The sequence below is a fragment of the Oncorhynchus mykiss genome, chromosome 2 (assembly GCF_057628025.1).
Source record: "Oncorhynchus mykiss isolate SJ-2025 chromosome 2, ASM5762802v1, whole genome shotgun sequence".
NCBI lineage: Eukaryota > Metazoa > Chordata > Actinopteri > Salmoniformes > Salmonidae > Oncorhynchus > Oncorhynchus mykiss.
Genome location: NC_143023.1, coordinates 74,135,182 through 74,151,458, shown reverse-complemented (window position 1 = coordinate 74,151,458; position 16,277 = coordinate 74,135,182). Strand labels below are relative to the sequence as shown.

General features: G+C 41.8%; 1 protein-coding gene across 1 annotated transcript; it reads left to right on the top strand.

The window, feature by feature from the left end:
• Positions 1-5,762: 5,762 nt before the first annotated feature.
• On the top strand, positions 5,763-10,605 carry LOC110496015 (E3 ubiquitin-protein ligase TRIM16). The gene is made up of 4 exons (XM_036955486.2): positions 5,763-5,873; positions 5,994-7,277; positions 8,699-8,783; positions 8,904-10,605. The coding sequence occupies exons 2-4, from the start codon at positions 7,020-7,022 to the stop codon at positions 9,434-9,436; spliced, it is 876 nt and encodes a 291-aa protein (XP_036811381.2). The 5' UTR covers positions 5,763-5,873; positions 5,994-7,019; the 3' UTR covers positions 9,437-10,605.
• Positions 10,606-16,277: the final 5,672 nt, after the last annotated feature.

Below are 16,277 nucleotides of genomic sequence, written 5' to 3'. Positions count from 1 at the left end.
TAAATGATGATTGAAATTTTGAAGGTAGACCTATGACGGGCACGTGATGTAGGTTAATAATGTAGGCTCCACTACACATTTCATTCTAAATACCTATTGAGAACAAAATGTTTTTTTTCTACAAAAAATACAATTTCTTTGCTGGACAAGGATTGTCCTGACATTCAAACATGCCTGAATAGGGAGCAATAGAAGCCTAATAGCGTATTTTTGTAGGCATCGTGTCCACCAAGGTTCGTTGAACAAAACCTATGGGAAAATTAATGGCGTTTTTGAATAAACGGCAAAAATAAGGTCTGTGTTAAACACAGGCTTAGTAGATCTTATACGTATTGTTTTATGATATACTCTTCATCAGCTAACGTCACTTTTTGTGAATTTTGAAGCGTTTCTGTAATTTTAAAAACACATAAATGCTTCATAGATCATAAAGGTCACGTTAACTGATATTATCTCATAAAACAAAACGTATAAAATCTCCTAAGCTTGTGTTATCCTCAGACCTTATTTCCGTCATTCGTCCGAAAATTAATCTTTCCCCATTCATTTTCACCATAGGAATGGCTGAACGAACCGTAGATAACTCATTTCCGGGTTTTAGGACTACAAGCTGGCAAACTCAATTTATTTGCCTTGATTTTCTGGTTGGCTGTCAGGTTTCACCATCCAATAATGTCAGATATACAGGAATAACAAGTTTCCCCATGGCACGGGCCCTGGCAATACGTTGGCACATGATAATTATTAGAATATGTCAAATATTAGTCAATTATTGCATTCTATCCATGCTGGCTTTAGTGGGCTACAGATATGTGGAAGGGCATAATAGACTGTCAACAATTTATTAATGGCTAAATGAGTAATGGAAATACTTCAGCCAGTACATTTTTACTTGACACTGTAAAGGTGTTGCTTTTTAAATTGTGAAGTCATTACCTCCAGCTGTTTTCATCTACACTAAATGGTTTAGTGGGAAACCACTCTAGTAGGCAATCTATTTTCTATGCGATTTTTGTAAATGTAGACAAAACAAATCACTGGACAAGTTAATTAATGAAACATAGCTACTGACTGAGACTATCATTACGACTAGAGGTGTCACTACAAACCATGGTTCGATCCCGGGCTGTATCACAACCGGCCGGGAGTCCCATAGGCCGGTGCACAATTGGGCCAGCGTTGCCCAGGTTGGGGGAGGGGTTTGGCTGGGGTAGGCCGTCATTGTAAAATAAGAATTTGTTTTAAACTGACTTGCCTAGTTAAATAAAGGTTAAATTTTTTTTTAATGAATAAACTGCAAAAGCAGCTGTAACTCGGGATAATTCCTCATTTGTGTTAAATGAATTGCTTTTTAGTGATTGAACAGACGCTCTTATCCAGCACGATAGTAGGCTAGTGAGTACATACATTTTCCATGGGGGAATCAAACCCACAATCCTGGTGTTGCAAGTGCCATGCGCTACCAACTGAGACAAATGGGACAAATGAAAGAAAGAGGAATTAGAGTGCTACATTTGCTACAGTACCTCAAGTTTATTTTACCTTTAGTTTATAGTTTATAAATGGGGAAGATTTAATGGTCTCTTTCTTTCTCCCCATCCCCAACCTCTCTCTCTCTCTCTCTCTCTCTCTCTCTCTCTCTCTCTCTCTCTCTCTCTCTCTCTCTCTCTGAATGAACTGCTTCTCTCCATTCCAGTCCTTCTTCTTCCAACCATGTTCAGAAAAGTATGGTAAGGTGACATATTTCCTGTTGGGGTCAACTCTGAGGTTAAAGTCTACTACTTTAGTAGAGAAAGAACAATATAACATTTTATACATTCTCAAAATTGTTAATAGATGCTCCCGAATTAAGTACTCTCTCTAAGATTTGCTGTAGTCATCAATTAACCCACTGGTTTAAATCATTCACAGATGAATCAGTTACTTAGCTAGTTGTAGCAAGGACTAAGACCCATAATACCAATATTGCCAAGTATTATTGTTATAATAGCACTGACAGATATATGCTATTGTCACTTTCTGACCTTAGTTCCTTTGTGATGTCTTTGTTTTAGTATGGTCAGGGTGTGAGTTGGGTGGGCAGTCTATGTTCTTTTTTCTATGATTTGGTATTTTTGTGTTTGGCCTGGTATGGTTCTCAATCAGAGGCAGCTGTCAATCATTGTCCCTGATTGAGAACCATACTTAGGCAGCCTGTTTTCACCCTTGAGTTGTGGGTGATTATTTTCTGATTTGTATCTGTACCAGACAGAACTGTTTCGGTTTCATGACGTTCTCGTTTTGTATTTTAGTGTTCTGAGTTCTATTAAAGAATATGAACACTTACCACGCTGCGCATTGGTCCTCGCCTTCTTCCACCACAGACAACTGTTACAGTTATGTTTGTCAAACATTAGTGAAAACAACATTTTAAATGTACCACCCACCGTGTCTTATTATTGTAGTGTCAGGTTCACCGAGAAATGATTTAAGATTCTCTCCCTTACTGAAGGTGTCCAGTTTGTGGATGAGCAAAGGGCTGAGCTAATTCACAGGGTAACGATGGTGATTCCCAGAGCAGATGAACTGATCCAGAGAAACATGCTTCATAAAAAAAATACAATCCGTGATGCCAAGCCCTGCTAGGAACAAATGAGACTGCTGTACGAGGCCCTATATTCAGGAGGACCAATGGTGAAAGTAGTCTTTTGAGATTCTATTTGAAAAACAACCTCATCTAGTCCAAGATATGGGTACGAGGCTCTGTTTTTATAGACCATTTGACTTTTGTATGTTGCGCGTATTGTTAAAATATCTGTAGTGAACAATAATGTAAAATGTTCAATTATATTTGTATAGAAAAGACTAAGAAACAGGTAAGGACAATCTTCTTGTATCACTCTGATGTAAATGTATCGTATATTTTACAATGACTAGTCCTTGAGGAAACAACTCTGCCATTTCATTATCATTACCACCACATTTAATTATATTCACTTGCTTTTAAGAAGATGCAGGAGGTGAGACTTAAGTTGAGTGTTGACAACTCCCATGTAGCTTATTGAATTAGCAGATTCTTAGACTAAAACCAATGAGGAGCCCATGCAGGGCCTCATTCAAATCTTACTGTATCCTACTGTGGGGTTATCTGGGGTCCTGGTGTGAGCTGAGTGAATTGGTGGGATGATAATAATTGTTATTATTTTGTATGTATTGTATCGCTTTCTGGAAATATGTTTTACACCAACATCCCATCAGAACAGCATAACCACGTAGTTAATTTTTTACGTTTATTTATTTAACCTTTATTTAACTAGGCAAATCAGTTAACAAATTCTACCAAGCCTACCAAAAGGCCTCCTGCAGGGACGGGGGCTGGGTTAAATAAATAAAAAATAGTAATAATATATGACAAAACACACACGGCAAGAGAGACAACACAACACCTCATAAAGATAGACCTAAGACAACAACATAGCGAGGCAGGAAAACATGACAACACCGCATGGTAGCAACATATGATAACATGGTAGCAGCACAAAACATGGTACAAACATTATTGGGCAGAGACAACAGAACAAAGGGCAATAAGGTAGAGACCACAATACATCACACAAAGCAGCCACAACTGTCAGTAAGAGTGTTCATGATTGAGTCTTTGATTGAAGAGATTGAGATAACTGTCCAGTTTGAGTGTTTGTTGCAGCTCGTTCCAGTCGCTAGTGGCAGCGAACTGAAAATACGTTTTGTGGACCTTTAACAGAATGCGACTGGCAGAACGGTTGTTGTATGTGGAGGATGAGGGCTGCAGTAGATATCTCAGATAGGGGGGAGTGAGGCCTAAGAGGGTTTTTATAAATAAGCATCAACCAGCCACCCCAGTCATAGATTGTTCTCTCTACTACCGCATGGCAAGCGGTACCGGAGTGCCAAGTCTAGGTACAGGCCGGTGCTGATGGAAGAGAATAGCACCCCGCAACAGTCAACAAAGAGCTATTTGAAAATGTAATGCTTAAAACCATCAAATTAAATTGTTTGAGGACAGATTTGGTGGAGACAACCGAGCACTGAAGGGGATCCTTGGTAAAAGAAATTGCCACTCCCCCACCTTTGGAAGATCTGTCTTGCCGAAAAAGGTTATAACCAGAAAGGTTAACATCAGTATTCAAAACACTCTTCCTTAACCATGTCTCAGTAATGACCAACACATCTGGATTGGAGGTGTGAACCCACACTTTCAATTGATCCATTTTAGGTAATAAGCTTCTCGTGTTAACGTGCAGTAAACCCAGGCTTTTACGAGAGCAGAAATCAGTGAAACAGATATCAGAGCACAAGTCAGAATTGGGGCAGTAGAATTAGCAACAGTAGATGGGCCAGGGTGTACATGCACATTTCCAGATATCATCAGCAGTAATATAATCAAGACAGGGAGAGCTCTGTAGTGTTGATTTATGACATTTGAATATGCATTAGATGGCAACAAGATTGTGTTGTACAGCAATTTCATCAGGTAATATGAATACACAGCCAGCAAGAGGTGGTTAGAATAGGATGGCATGCCAAAAGTCTGTGTAACCAATAGAGAGGCAGAGTCCCGAGTGTGGGAACAAACAGTCTGTCCCATGGTTGGGTTAACAAGAAAGTTCATAGTCAACAAAGCATGCAGGAGTCATGAGGCAAATAGAAAAATAGCAAAATGCACAAGAAAACTAAAATATATATATAATCCTTGGTAGCAGTAATCCCTGCAGGTAATTTAGCCCCAAGTCGTTATATAATATATATATATATATTATATATATATTATATAACGACTTGGGGCTAGCCATTGTTCAGAGTTCAGTCACTCACCCCAACAGTGTGTGTGTGCTGGAGGTGAACGAAAGCTCGGGAGAGAGGGGGGGAGTGTGGTGGGGGTACCTATACCAGACAGGGGGAGATAGGGCAGAGGGTGAACAGATCGCCAGGTGGAATCCATCCAGCAGTGCAGCAGGCAACAGGAGTAGGTGTCACACCCACTTGGGAGAAGCTTTTATTTATTGTAGACAATGCCAATGGATAGTCTCTGAACAGCGGGAGGGGTCTTCAAAGGCCTCTGGATTTGGGTGGGGCAGACTGCGAGAGACTCCTGCCACTTGTTGGGACAAAAGGCTGCGACATCTCTCACTTCACACCTCCGTGCTAATTGAATCGTGTCTGTCCTAGCAAGCCTGGCAGCCTTAACTCAGCATTCAGTCCACATAAAGTGAAATATATAATTGTAATGTACTTTATAATTGTTTCTTCTTCTTGGCTTTCGAAATAGCATCGGACCAAACACTACTCACTCAGTTCCAAGTTGGATGGTAGCCTCAGGTCTCTGCTGTTTGTTTGCCAGGGCACCCTCCGTATAGCTTGGAAAAGGGAATCCTTGGTAGCAGTAATCCCTGCAGGTAATTTAGTCCAAAATTAGGTTGTAGGTTTGGTGTTTTGATCTTTAGCGAAGGCTATGCTCTGGAAGATAGCATCTTGCATATGTCCCTGCCGAACAATCCAACTAATTCTAACTCCAAATTTATCCTTTTGTTAAAAACATGTTGAAAAATGCAAGAACTCGCATGCAGCTGTGTCTCTCTCTCTCTCTCCCTTGCATGTATAAATACATACACCAATGTAAATTACAAAAAATATTACAACAAAAACATTACATGTGAATACAGTTCATGGGATGTTGTTGGGCAGCGTTATTTGTTTGATTAAATTGGTTGTAATGAACCCCCCCCCCCCCCCTCTTCTCTATGTGTTTCCTAATGGGTACCGTGCACAGGCAGCAGTGGAGGACAGTGAGGGGCTGTCAAAGATGAAGGTTGTTTCACCTCCTGACCCCAATACCAGAGAGGAGTTCTTGAAATGTGAGTAAATATCTACACACAACTATAATACGATTTCACTAGCCTGCCTGACCCACACACAAATGCGTGCAGGTATACAGACACATGCAAACACAATGTTTTATTTCAAAATAATTTCAGATTCCTGCCAGCTCACATTGGACCCCAACACAGCTAATAGATATCTGCGTCTGTCTGAGGGGAACAGGAAGGTGACCAGGAGTGAAAACGCTGAGTCCTATCTTCACCATCCAGACAGATTTAACTTCTACTGCCAGCTGTTGTGTAAAGAAGCTTTGTCTGGAACCTGCTACTGGGAGGTAGAAAGGAGTGGAAGCAAGTGTAAAGTTGCCGTGTCTTATAAAGGGATCTGCAGGAGAGGAAATGGAGTGGATGTTAGCTTTGGAAGAAATTATCAGTCCTGGACTTTGGTCTGTGATCCGTCTATCTGCTCTTTCAGGCACAATAATATCAATACTGATATCCCTACCCCCTGCTCCTCCAGAGTAGGAGTGTACCTGGACCACAAGGCAGGAACTCTGTCCTTCTACAGTGTCTGACAAGATGACCCTCCTCCACAGAGTCCAGACCACATTCACTCAGCCCCTCTACCCTGGATTCTGGGTGGGTCTTTTTCAGCCTGGCACAATAACATAATACCTTTATGAAAACAGTAATACAATCTACAAGTGAGTGCACCCGTGCACTATTCAGAGGATGCAGTCCATTTCAATGAAAGGGATTTAATCTGTTAGACATCAGCTTTGTACAAGCTCCATTGACAATGAGCTGTTTGCATTGTTTGTTGAAATAAATTCTATGCAATCTGATGTAGCTCATGGAATGGATGTTTCTTTTGTATTATATGTTTTGTTGATGTTTAAATGTCTTCCGGTCCACAGTTATGGAGCTTTGACTTGAAGGGTTATGGCTGTTCTAGTAAATGTCATTAAATCTCAAACTTACAATAAGAAAGTTCTCTCTCTCTCTATGGTTGTGACAGACCACTTGTAGCCCCTCTGCTGGCCAGACCTGGTATCTGATACGTGAGTTCAGATCCAGGAAGTGAAATGTTATATGGGTTAGTGGGAGCCACTCCTAAGCCTACTCCTCAGCACAATTGGAAACGAAACTCATCTCTTCAGCTCAGTCTGCTTGCGTTTCAAAATGGCAGAAGCCATGGACTCAATCAGTTGTTCAATCTGTTTGGAGATACTGAAGGATCCAGTGACTATTCCCTGTGGACACAGCTACTGTATGGACTGTATTAAATGCTGTTGGGATCAGAAGCTTGTCTGCAGCTGCCCCCAGTGCAGACAGATCTTCCCTACAAGGCCTGTTCTGAACAAAAACACTGTCATTGCAGAATTGGTGGAAACACTGACAGAAATAAATATGAAGAATATACAGGAGGTGAGACTTAAGGTGAGTTCTGTACCATCACTCATTCATATATATTTATGTACATATTCTTTATCCCTTTACACTTGTGTGTATAAGGTAGTAGATTTGGAATAGTTAGGTTAGATTACTCGTTGGTTATTACTGCATTGTCGGAACTAGAAGCACAAGCATTTCGATACACTCGCATTAACATCTGCTAACCATGTGTATGTGACAAATAAATTTGATTTGATTTATTTGATTTGAGTGTTGACAACTCACATGTAGCTTATTGATTTAGCAGATTCCTAGACTAAAGCCATTGAGGAGCCCATGCAGGGCCTCATTCAAACACCACTGAGTCCCAGTGTGGGGAATAGGCTATCTGGGGTCCTGGTGTGAGCTGAGTGAATGGGTGGGATGATGATGATAATAATAATCATTCTTTGTGCCTCTTTTTTTGTGTCTTGCATGATCTCAACAACACAGCATCACAACATTTAGCGCTTAAAGGGATATATATATATATATAACCGGGCAAGTCGGTTAAGAACAAATTCTTCTTTACAATGACCACCTACCACGGCCAAACCCTAACGACGCTAGGCCAATTGTGCCAAACCCTAACCCGGACGACGCTAGGCCAATTGTGCCAAACCCTAACCCGGACGACGCTAGGCCAATTGTGCACCACCCTATGGAACTCCCAATCATGTCCGGGTTCTGATACAGCCTGGAATCGAACTTGGGTCTGTAGTGACGCCTCGGGCACTGAGATGCAGTGCCATTGACTGCTGCGCCACTTGGGATCCCCTAATAGTTCACCCTAATTATAAAATTACATGTTGATTTTCATACCCTGTAAACAGTCTATGGACAAGGTATGATGACAATGAATGCTTGGTTTAGTTTCTCTAGCACTTTTTCCATATGCTAACGTTTTAGCATTTGTGGCACAAATCCTTTTCAAGTCATGGTACCAATATTAGCATTTTCCGCGCATTATGTTCAAATCATCTATAAGTGACTTTGTTGAGTTTCACAATCAATTTGAAATGCTTTTGGATGATTTGGACATGATGCGTGAAAAATGCTTATATCGGTACCATGACTTGAATGGGATTTGTACCACAAATACTAAAACGTTAGCATTTGGAAACAGTTCCAGGGAAATAAAACAAAAGCATGGATTGCTGCCATACTGCTCACTCCAGGGTCAGGAAAACCAATGTGTCATTTTGTAATTTTGGTAAACTATCCATTCAAATGCATACACCAATGTAGATCACAAACAATATTACAACAAAAACATTACATGTGAATACAGTTCATGGATAAGTTGCAGTTCACACAGTTCAACTCATGTGAGGGGGGAGGAGGTTGTTGGGCAGAGTTATTTGTTTGAACCCCCCTGTTAATGAACCCCCCTCTTCTCTATGTTTCCTAATGGGTACCGTGCACAGGCAGCAGTGGAGGACAGTGAGGGGCTGTCAAAGATGAAGGTTGTTTCACCTCCTGACCCCAATACCAGAGAGGAGTTCTTGAAATGTGAGTAAATATCTACACACAACTATAATACGATTTCACTAGCCTGCCTGACCCACACACAAATGCGTGCAGGTATACAGACACATGCAAACACAATGTTTTATTTCAAAATAATTTCAGATTCCTGCCAGCTCACATTGGACCCCAACACAGCTAATAGATATCTGCGTCTGTCTGAGGGGAACAGGAAGGTGACCAGGAGTGAAAACGCTGAGTCCTATCTTCACCATCCAGACAGATTTAACTTCTACTGCCAGCTGTTGTGTAAAGAAGCTTTGTCTGGAACCTGCTACTGGGAGGTAGAAAGGAGTGGAAGCAAGTGTAAAGTTGCCGTGTCTTATAAAGGGATCTGCAGGAGAGGAGATGGAGTGGATGTTAGCTTTGGACGAAATTATCAGTCCTGGACTTTGGTCTGTGATCCGTCTATCTGCTATTTCAGGCACAATAATATCAATACTGATATCCCTACCCCCTGCTCCTCCAGAGTAGGAGTGTACCTGGACCACAAGGCAGGAACTCTGTCCTTCTACAGTGTCTCTGACAAGATGACCCTCCTCCACAGAGTCCAGACCACATTCACTCAGCCCCTCTACCCTGGATTCTGGGTTGGTCCTGGTTATGGATCATCTGTGAAGATACTGACACCAATATAGTAAATTAACAAAGTTTTATCTACACTCATTGACTTTCAGTGTGTTCATAAGCATCGTAAAATCTTTTTCAGCCTGACACAATAACATAATACCTTCACACTATTCAGAGGAGGCAGTCCATTTCAATGAAATGGATTTACTCTGTTAGACATCAGCTTTGCACAAGCTCCATTGACAATGAGTTGTTTGCATTGTTTGGAAAGAAACACATATTTATCTACACTTATTGACTTTCACTGTGTACATATACATCATGCAATCTGTTTCAACCTGACAGACTTAACATTATTGTATGATACAAACTGCTGGTGAATGCACAACATGTGCACTACTGTTAAAATATGAACTGTCCACAGTCTATGTCACTGAAAGGGATTGATTCTAATGTTAGGCATCAGTGTACACAAATTACTATACCCTGTTCAAAGGCACTTAAATATTGCCCATTCACCCTCTGAATGGCACACATACCCAATACATGTCTCAAGGCTTAAACATCCTTATTTAATCTGTCTCCTCCCCTTCATCTACACTGATTGAAGTGGATTTGACAAGTGACACCAAAAGGGATCATTGCTTTCACCTGGATTCACCTGGTCTATGCCATGGATAAAGCACTTGCATTTCAAAATGGCAGATGCCATGGACTTGATCAGTTGTTCAATATGTTAGGAGATACTGAAGGATCCGGTGACTATTCCTTCTGGACACAGCTACTGTATGGACTGTATTGAAGGCTACTGGGATCTGGATGTCCAGAAGCTTGTGTGCAGCTAGCCCTTGATCATGACTCTCTGTTGCATTACATTACACATAAAAGTCATTGGACGGTGCCGTTTTCTGTAGGGGGAAGAGAGCCATGACGCTCTTTCCGAACATTATCATGAATCATTTGCGGTACAGTTTTGGAAGCATAAGGACCTTGTATTTCACATCGGCAATAAATTATTTTCAAAAAACAAAAGATTAAATTGATGCACAATTTTATAGGGTTAGGATTCCCACACAGACAACAGACGGAAGACCAACTGGACTACCTGTGCTAATTAGCTATATGCGTCTTTCGAACACCTGTGTATAAATGGAAGATGGAGGCCACAAACGTGTTGTCCCTGAAAAATACTGTCAGCTACAACTGTGTTAAAACCGATTAAAACAGTATACAGTGAGTGTGTATTTTGCATTTGTGAATATATTTTGTGATATGAAAGTGGATGGATTTATGTTTCTAGAAACGTACCACAATTGAGAATTCACTTTTAGATGGCTGTTGAGATCAACCAGCTGGCAGCAAACACAACTGTCACGACTCCCACCGAAGGTGGCTCCTCTTCCTGTTCGGGTGGCGGTCGTTGTCACCGGTCTACTAGCTGCCACCGATCCCTTTTCCCTTTTCTGTTGGTTTTGTCTTATTGGTTACACCTGTTTCTTGTTTAGGTTTTAGTTGGGCTATTTAAGCCGGTAAGGCCCGCCTGCTCTTTGTGCAGGCTTAATTTTCCTCTGTTTATGTTTGTGGTGGTGCGTTTCCCACGGACGGGTTGGGTCCTGGTTTTGGGCCAGTCTCGTATGTGCACCCAGTATTGGCGTGACCATTTTTCTCTGTTACGGAATAAAACATTGTTCTTTACCTTCTGCTTCTTGGGCCTGACTCCGCACTCACTACGCCTAAAGTGCGTTACAACAACGAGGACCGCCGCAGTGCATCCACCTGCCTATGTGGTGACCAATTCATTATTTTAACCCTCACAGACTCCCCCATGCCATCTCTCTCTCCCTCAGACTAAAAACATGTCGTTTGGGGTCTTAGACAGTGCCTGGGTTGCCGCTTTTCCTGGGACGGGGTCCCTGGACGAGAAAAGGTTGAAGACTTGTAGGCTTGGCCCTAATTGATGTGCTCTCTGTCACCTGGAGCTGCATGTCAGATGGTCCAGGATCACAAGGAAAGCACAAAGGACAATGCTAGTCAGCCCTTCCCTTTGAGTGGTCAAAGTGTATCTCTCTGTTACACTATTCAGAGGACTAACTATTGATTATGATAGAGTAATACTATAGTATCCATGTCTGGTATCTCTCTTAAACGTGTTCACTGAGGATAACTCTGACGCTCTCTATATGGATGTACTGTATGATCTCTGTGGTTACTTGTATTCATATAGGGGGAACTCTGAATTACTCTATGCAAAGGGGTTGTATATCTGTACAGGGTGGACTTCTTAGGAATTATTTACATTGCTCTCATGCACTACACAAGCCTTTAGACGCTGTGACACCCTGATTGGGCCTTGATGGTCAGGCTAGTCTGTAAACTTGGTATGTTTTGTTTGGTGAATGGGGGTTGGTTTTGGGTTTTGTTCTCCCTCTTATCCTGTATCCAGTCCATGGAGGAAAGTTATATGATCAATTCTCATTTCCTAGGCTTCCTGACCAAGAAGGCATCTCTTTGTTCCTGCTTTGTCATCTAAGATAACCTTAGGATCTACACTACTGTTCAAAAGTTTGGGGTCACTTAGAAATGTCCTTGTTTTTGAAAGAAAAGCACATTATTTGTCCATTAAAATAAAAATTAATCAAATTGATCAGAAATACAGTGTAGACTGTATTTCGAATCATACAAGACCGGCTCCGGCACTCGTCGGATGTGGCAGGGCCTGCAAACTATTACAGACTACAAAGGGAAGCACAGCAGCTGCCCAGTGACACGAGTATACCAGACAAGCTAAATAACTTCTATGCTCGCTTCAAGGCAAGTAACACTGAAACATGCATGAGAGCACCAACTGTTGATGCAATCTCTATTGCACTCCACACTGCCCTTTCCCACCTGGACAAAAGGAACACCTATTTGAGAATGCTATTAATTGACTGCAGCTCAGCGTTCAACACCATAGTGCCCTCAAAGCTCATCACTAAGCTAAGGACGCTGGGACTAAACAGCTCTCTCTGCAACTGGATCCTAGACTTCCAGACGGGCCGCACCCAGGTGGTAAGGGTAGGTAACAACACATCCGCCACGCTGATCCTTAACACGGGGGCCCCTCAGGGGTGCGTGCTCAGTCCCCTCCTGTACTCCCTTTCACTCATGACTGTATGGCCAGGCACAACTCCAACACCATCATTAAGTTTGCTGATGACACAACAGTGGTAGGCCTGATCACCGACAACAATGAGACAGCCTATAGGGAGGAGGTCAGAGACCTGACCATGTGGTGCAAGGACAACAACCTCTCCCTCAATGTGATCAAGACAAAGGAAATGATTGTGGACTACAGGAAAAAGAGCACCAAGCATGCCCCCATCCTCATCGACAAGGCTGTAGTGGAGCAAGTTGAGATCTTGTCTCTCTGCTACCAGATGGCAAGCGATACCGGAGTGCCAAGTCTAGGCCCAAGAAGCTTCTAAACAGCTTCTACTCCCAGCTTCTACCCCCAAGACTCCTGAGCAGCTAATAAACTGGCTACCCAGACTATTTGCACCCCCCCCCCCCCCCCCCACACTTCACTGCTGCTACTCTCTGTTATTATCTAGGCATAGCCACTTTAACAACCCTTACCCGCATGTACAAAAGTATCTTAAATACCTCGACACCGGTGCCCCCGAACATTGACACATTGACTCTGTACCGGTACTCCCTGTATATAGCCCCACTGCTGCTCTTTAATTATTTGTTTTTCTTATCTCTTACTTATTTATTATTACAGTGCCTTGCGAAAGTATTCGGCCCCCTTGAACTTTGCGACCTTTTGCCACATTTCAGGCTTCAAACATAAAGATATAAAACTGTATTTTTTTGTGAAGAATCAACAACAAGTGGGACACGATCATGAAGTGGAACGACATTTATTGGATTTTTCAAACTTTTTTAACAAATCAAAAACTGAAAAATTGGGCGTGCAAAATTATTCAGCCCCTTTACTTTCAGTGCAGCAAACTCTCTCCAGAAGTTCAGTGAGGATCTCTGAATGATCCAATGTTGACCTAAATGACTAATGATGATAAATACAATCCACCTGTGTGTAATCAAGTCTCCGTATAAATGCGCCTGCACTGTGATACTCTCAGAGGTCCGTTAAAAGCGCAGAGAGCATCATGAAGAACAAGGAACACACCAGGCAGGTCCGAGATACTGTTGTGAAGAAGTTTAAAGCCGGATTTGGATACAAAAAGATTTCCCAAGCTTTAAACATCCCAAGGAGCACTGTGCAAGCGATAATATTGAAATGGAAGGAGTATCAGACCACTGCAAATCTACCAAGACCTGGCCGTCCCTCTAAACTTTCAGCTCATACAAGGAGAAGACTGATCAGAGATGCAGCCAAGAGGCCCATGATCACTCTGGATGAACTGCAGAGATCTACAGCTGAGCTGGGAGACTCTGTCCATAGGACAACAATCAGTCGTATATTGCACAAATCTGGCCTTTATGGAAGAGTGGCAAGAAGAAAGCCATTTCTTAAAGATATCCATAAAAAGTGTCGTTTAAAGTTTGCCACAAGCCACCTGGGAGACACACCAAACATGTGGAAGAAGGTGCTCTGGTCAGATGAAACCAAAATTGAACTTTTTGGCAACAATGCAAAACGTTATGTTTGGCGTAAAAGCAACACAGCTGAACACACCATCCCCACTGTCAAACATGGTGGTGGCAGCATCATGGTTTGGGCCTGCTTTTCTTCAGCAGGGACAGGGAAGATGGTTAAAATTGATGGGAAGATGGATGGAGCCCAATACAGGACCATTCTGGAAGAAAACCTGATGGAGTCTGCAAAAGACCTGAGACTGGGACGGAGATTTGTCTTCCAACAAGACAATGATCCAAAACATAAAGCAAAATCTACAATGGAATGGTTCAAAAATAAACATATCCAGGTGTTAGAATGGCCAAGTCAAAGTCCAGACCTGAATCCAATCGAGAATCTGTGGAAAGAACTGAAAACTGCTGTTCACAAATGGTCTCCATCCAACCTCACTGAGCTCGAGCTGTTTTGCAAGGAGGAATGGGAAAAAAATTCAGTCTCTCGATGTGCAAAACTGATAGAGACATACCCCAAGTGACTTACAGCTGTAATCGCAGCAAAAGGTGGCGCTACAAAGTATTATTTATTTATTTTATTTTTATTTTACCTTTATTTAACCAGGCAAGTCAGTTAAGAACAAATTCTTATTTTCAATGACGGCCTGGGAACAGTGGGTTAACTGAACGACAGATTTGTACCTTGTCAGCTCGGGGGTTTGAACTCACAACCTTCCGGTTACTAGTCCAACGCTCTAACCACTAGGCTACCCTGCCGCCCCAATTAACTTAAGGGGGCTGAATAATTTTGCACGCCCAATTTTTCAGTTTTTGATTTGTTAAAAAAGTTTGAAATATCCAATAAATGCCGTTCCACTTCATGATTGTGTCCCACTTGTTGTTGATTCTTCACAAAAAAATACAGTTTTATATCTTTATGTTTGAAGCCTGAAATGTGGCAAAAGGTCGTAAAGTTCAAGGGGGCCGAATACTTTCGCAAGGCACTGTATATATATTTTTGGGGTATTTTCTTAAAACAGCATCGTTGGTTAAGGGCTTGTAAGTAATAATTTCACTGTAAGGTCACCTGTTGTATTCGGCGCATGTGACAAATAACACTTTTGTATTTGATATTGTTAATGTTGTAAATGACTATTGTAGCTGGAAATGGCACATTTTTTATGGAAAATCTACATAGGCGTACAGAGGCCCTTTATCAGCAACCATCACTCCTGTGTTCCAATGGCACGTTGTGTTAGCTAATCCAAGTCGATCATTTTAAAAGGCATTTTATCAGCCAAATTGATCATTTTAATTGATCATTAGAAAAATCTTTTGCAATTATGTTAGCACAGCTGAAAACTGTTGTAATGAAAGAAGCAATAAAACTGGCATTCTTTAAACTAGTTGAGTATCTGGAGCATCAGCATGTGTGGGTTTGATTGCAGGCTCAAAATGGCCAGAAACAAAGAACTTTCTTCTGAAACTCGTCAGTTTCTTCTTGTTCTGAGAAATTAAGGCTATTCCATGCGAGAAATTGCCAAGAAACTGAAGATCTCGTACAGCGCTGTGTACTACTCCCTTCACAAAACAGAGCAAACTGGCTAGAAATAGAAAGAGGAGTGGGAGGCCCCGGGTGCACAACTGCGCAAGAGGACAAGTACATTAGAGAGTCTAGTTTGAGAAACAGATGTCCTCAACTGGTAGCTTCATTAAATAGTACCTGCAAAACACCAGTCTCAATGTCAACAGTGAAGAGGCGACTCCGGGATACTTCTCCTCTGCCCAGTGTCTGTGTTCTTTTGCCCATCTTAATCTTTTATTTTTATTGGCCAGTCTGAGATATGGCTTTTTCTTTGCAACTCTGCCTAGAAGGCCAACATCCCGGAGACGCCTCTTCACTGTTGATGATGAGACTGGTGTTTTGCGGCAATTTATTGCTTGCCTTAATTTGACCAGACCACAGAAAGAGTAGCTACTGCCTTGGCAGCAGCTAATGGGGATCCATAATAAATACAAATACCACCACTATGCCTGACCGTTTTTATGGGGTTCTTACTGTGGAATGCAGTGTTTGGTTTTCGCCAGGCATAATGGGACACGTCTTCCAAAAGTTTACTAAAGTTTGTCAAAAAGCACCTGGAAGCACCTGGATGATCATCAAGACTCTTCGAAGAATGGATTACTTGCCTAATTAGAAGGAACCATGAATTCTGCTCTGTATCAGAGAATTCTACATGAGAATGTCATGCCATCCGTCTGTGAGCTGATTCACTTTTAATTCTCTCAATTTACAATGACACCGTTTTGGGTTTGATTGTTAAATGCAAT